The 5,183-nt window shown below is 42.8% G+C and overlaps 1 protein-coding gene across 1 annotated transcript in view; it reads left to right on the plus strand.

Moving 5' to 3' along the window:
• The first annotated feature begins 4,758 nt into the window (after window positions 1-4,758).
• Window positions 4,759-5,183, plus strand: part of tmem181 (transmembrane protein 181) — a 10,843-nt gene continuing 10,418 nt past the window's right edge. Inside the window, exon 1 of the mRNA XM_084453442.1 lies at window positions 4,759-4,867. Within this exon, the coding sequence (XP_084309568.1) occupies window positions 4,860-4,867 (8 nt within the window). The 5' untranslated portion in view covers window positions 4,759-4,859. The remainder of the gene's footprint in view (window positions 4,868-5,183) is intronic.

Genomic DNA, 5,183 nt, shown 5'->3' on the forward strand with positions numbered 1-5,183 from the left:
AGAGATACAGTTATTTAAGTTGAAGTTACTGTTCTTTATTTTGGAGAAAGATACAGAAGTCAACTCCCCCCCCCCCCCCCCCCCCCCCCCCCCCCCCCCCCTCCCGCGTTGAAAAGCGTAGTGGCACTGCACTGCACACTGCTGCCACCAGAGGGGGCAATAAGCATTGGCTGCAGGTGCCAGTGAGGGGCCTAGTTTGCCATGTCAGGCAGGCAGTAGTCCTACAGAATGCCAGCAGGGTCGTCGAGCTTCTGTAGTCGTCATGCATATAAATGCTGCTTTAGCTGAAGGAAGCTAACAGAGATTAGCTGAAAACTTGACTGACAACCAAATGGTTTGAGTTCTTGGCCGGCTCTTTCAGAAGAGTCGTCTCTGCGGTTATAAAAAGGAGCAGCGGTAATACTTGAAAAAAAAACTATCTCTGGAGATTGAAGATGTCGTTGTTGTCTTTATTTTTAGTTGTATTTCTTTCCCAGAGCGCACAGGTACTACTGGGCACTGACATCCATTGCTGTATGACACTTCAGTGAAAACCGTGATCACTTTATTAGACTGCTTTGGGCTTTATTAGACTCTGCTTTGGGCTTTATTAGACTCTGCTTTGGGCTTTATTAGACTCTGCTTTGGGCTTTAAGGATTGAACTAAAATATCAAACTTTATGGATGAAGAAAAAAAAACTTTTTTTTCCCGTTTCTCTTTTTTGCTCTCTGCCATTATTTTTGTTACAATCCAAATCTATATTGGCTGAAATTGAGGCTTCAATATATGCATTTTGTTGTTGGAGCACTTGTACTGATAGTGTAAATGTTCAAATTTCCCTGTCGCCATGAACACTGAGTGCAAAGGGGGTTAAGAGATGCTAGCTGAACTGCAGTCCTGTGCACTCTGTTTCCTTGGAGTTTTGAAGGATAGAGATGACGTCACTCACACATGGATTCTTTCATCAGTGCATTTGTTTCTCCTCTTGTTACATATAGGTCGTACATTATTCTGATATGAATTCTAGCATTGTAACTGTTGTCCATATTCATATTATTATATATTATGTTCTTAGTACCTTGTTGACATGGATTTCATGATGTCTGCTTTGTTTGGGAGACAGGTTACTGGATTTGAATATTGTTTGAATGTACAGTTCACAGAATCAGACGTTGAGGAGAAAACAGGAGAGCTGTGACCAACGTATCCTGTGCTCTGATATGTCTCCCATTTCTCTGTCACGGTGACATGTTGATGGGGCCACAAAGAAAAGGTCATAGAGGTCAAGGTTCAACAAGCCGACCCGTGACCCTGCTCTCCGACAGGCCCGTTGGAACACCCTTAAAATTCCTCCTCCCTTGCTTCCTGGAGGGAGCCATTGATCTTAGCGTGACTTAATTGGTAAGGCAGCGGAATGCAAGCTTAGACCGATCCAGACGCATTAGATCAGTGACTGTCCCAAGGAAGAGAGTAAGGAGGGGCAGGCGGATGTTTCAGGGATTCAGACTGGGCCGTGAAGGAACTGTCACCTGCTGTCACTTCTGTGAAGTGAGTGTAGATGGGGGCAGGTGGTGGGGGCGGAGCCTGTCCCTACCACATTAACATGTAAGCAAGGTACAGGAAATATTTTTGTATTTCACCTATGCCATTTCATTTTTTTTTTAATTTTTTTTTTTAATATCGGCTGCATTTCACACACAGAGGTTGAGTAAAGAGACCTGATTGAGTTTGAGGGACAGCGGTTTACATACTTCTCCACCGCATGAGAAGCAAAGCTGTACCGCATGAGAAGCAAAGCTGTAGGGTAATATAGATGTACACTGCACCAGCTGAGAAACATGACACATTTCTGTGGTTTGGGTCTTAGAAGTGAGGGGAACCCTAGTAAAGAGGGAAGCTGTCTGATATTCCCCAGGCCTAGTGAGCTGAAATGGAGACATTTATTTAACACTAATAACGCCTTCATGGTTTAAGCTGATGTCTGTTTCCTTTCAGAAGGCTCAGCTGGGGTTCTTTGTGTGGATGACGGAAGTGGAGTTGGAGCAGGAGAGTGTGGCCCTTTGCGAGCGCTAGCAGTCTTCGGTGTTGTTATGTACATAATGAACTTCACCAGCGTAATATTGAAAACATTCTTGAGAAGGATTGTAATAGGATAGCTAGGCCTAATTAGATCCAACTTTTAAGAATAGACTCAAAAGTGTGTGCCAAAAGATTTGCAGGATTTGATCAGCGTTTTTCTCTATTTGAAGATGCATGTGATCGTTGGTGTCTGGGATGGTTTCGGGGGGAGGGTAAGAAAAAGCATAGTTTGAATAAAAGATGGGAAGACTTTTGCTTCAATCAATATCCATTCATTTTTATTTTGTGGTAACAGTGTAGTTGTGCAATATTTTCTAAGGAAAGATTCTTCCTGCATCATTTATTTTAAACAACAATTTCACTCAAGTTAATGTGGAGGAAAAACTGTAGTTCATCATCCCTTTCGCTAGTCTGTACATTTTATTTATATGAGATTATTTCCTGAACTAACGGCTGTACATAACTTGTGGACTTGGCTGAACATGTCTTTGTGTTGCTAGGGATTTGTTACTAATGGAGCTCATTTGTGAGACAGACGGGGGAGGGGGGGAGGGTTGGGGATGGGGGGATGGGGGGTTGGGAGGGGGGGGGGATGGGGGGTTGGGATGGGGGCAGGTTTTCAGTGGGTTGTGAAGTTTGCATTGGACAGGAAAAGAGTCAAGATGTGAATGAGTAAGTGCCCAGTGGTTGAGTGTAGTCGGTAGTCTAGTCGTTTAGGATGTATCTGTCAAGTCGAAGTGTGTCTGTGTTCAATTGTGAGGTCAACAGTTCCCATCAGTGTTCTATCTTATCTTCAGCCAGCGTGTGGACGTTCACCAACCCCCTCCACAAGGAACCAACCCTCTCCACAAAGAACCAACCCTCTCCACAAAGAAAAGGCTCTACTTGTTTTTTTGTTTTTTTACTCTGTTATGCGTGTCTATCCCATTGTTTGCTCTCACCATGCAATGCAATGGAAATCTACATGATCAAGATGCTGACTGGTCAATTCTAGTTTAGATTACGTATTATTTCCAAGTCACAACAGTCCACTTGGGCGCATATAAGTCAATGAATACATGCTGCCTATGGATATTGCTTGAGAGGATTCTCCATTAATTGATTTTGATGAGTTGACCTATTGTAGACATTGTAGGATTTGCCTTTTCCTTTGAGAAGAAATGTGCTTTGTACACGTAGAAGTAGACAAAATATAGGACAAAAAACTTGAAAAAAAAAGTCTGATTTGGTGACTGAATGTTTATAGTGAATGGTAGTAACGCATGCCATGTAAATTATTTTACAATTGTAAATGTCACGCATCTTTTGAATAAAATGTCATTGTTTCAGAGAAAATATGGCTCTTGTTAATTATGTAATGCACAATAACAGCATAAGTAACAATAGAAATCCTGTGTTTTGGACAATGCTGATAATTTACTAATTTGATCATATAAAAGTCATTTTAGATGTTCCAATAATATCTACAGTAAGGCTAGTAGTATTACTGGGTGAAGCTCTGGTTCAGATCTGGCCTGTGCTACCGGGCTGGGCGGTCTTCACAGCGCTGTTCGCCGTCTGTCTCTATCCGTGGTCCTGATTCTATTCACGTGACCCTCGCCCCTTGGTTTGTGCGCTTCCGCCCCCTCTTCGTTTTTTAGTGTTTTTTTCTTTGGACCTGCACAAACAAAAAAGCTTTGACTGCACTTTCAATTAAACGGGGGAACACAAAAGAGAGACACCGGTGTTGTTTTCCAAAGGCTGCGGATTATTTCACATCGCCATTTTCAGAAATCAGACACCAGCAGGATGGACACCGACTACTCGGATTTAGAAAACCCTCTCTATAGCGAACTGAAATATTTCTGCAAAAAGATACAGGAGGCCTATAACGAATTAAAAGAAGAACTGACACCATACCGAGACGACCGATTCTACAGGTAAATGAACTGGCCTGTGATAGGCGCTATGATCAAACCCATTCTGACAGCATTTTATAGGCGTGCATTGCGTTGCAATGAACAACCATTTCCACAATACTGACATGCTGATGTTTGGCTAATTGCACAATTCCTCAATATGGACAATTGGATATTAAATACATTAGGCTGCTGTATGACATTATTTTGGTATAGGCTACGTAGACACAGGCTAAATTAATTAGCCTTTGTTGATAAACGCTCGCTTAACGTGGCTCATTATGTTAAGCATGTATTCACATTTACCAGACAGTTCTATATGTATTATGTATGACATGTGTCATATTTTTAGGTTTTAATGACGCCTTCTTTCATGTGTGCCTTGAAGGACCATTAACGAGGCATAATGCGCTTAAGCAAAGGACCCCTCATCACTATCCATTAACAGACAACACTTCCTCCATTTCTTGCACACGTTCAGGTTGTTTTTATTGAGGTCCATGACCAATACATACCCTTGACAAATAGACCCCATCATTGCTTTATGCAGAGAGGGCAACAGTGTTGATGAGGGTTACCCAAGGAGGCTAGGCCTACTGTACGTTCAGTAGCCTAACCATAACCAAAAAGCCAGTGTGCCAATCGACTTGTTCATTCTCAGAGAACATGTCAGGGTTATTTTCCGAGTCCTAAATCTCTCTCTCTCTCTCTCTCTCTCTCTCTCTCTCTCTCTCTCTCTCTCTCTCTCTCTCTCTCTCTCTCTCTCTCCTTCCCTACACTGTCACATGTGACTTCCCTGTTCGATGACGTAGCGGTTGTCGCAGATTCTGATGTACACGGATGTGGATTCTACCTGAATATTTGTTATTTTATCTCGCTTTCAAGGGCGAGAAAGGAACGAAATGGATTTGTAAGTGGATAACCTGGATCGAACATCAGTAAAGACCTGCAATTCTGAGATCAGTCTAATAATGTGTCAAAACGGTTGCTTTGCCTGCTGTGTGTCTGTCCTGTCCACCCCGCTGCTAACCAATGCACCGCTGGCTTCATGCTAGTTAGCTAGTAGCTATCTTCCACATCAGCTAGCTAACCCACTAACAACAGCTAGCCCCTAGCAAATGTATGTTATCAGCTCTGTTTGCTTTTTAGTCTTGGCTGTACCAGGCCAAGATCGCTTCTATTGTGTGCACAGGCCACACAACCACACCTGAATGCAAGCGGCAACC

This window comes from Borostomias antarcticus (genome assembly GCF_949987555.1).
Source record: "Borostomias antarcticus genome assembly, chromosome: 19".
Lineage (NCBI taxonomy): Eukaryota > Metazoa > Chordata > Actinopteri > Stomiiformes > Stomiidae > Borostomias > Borostomias antarcticus.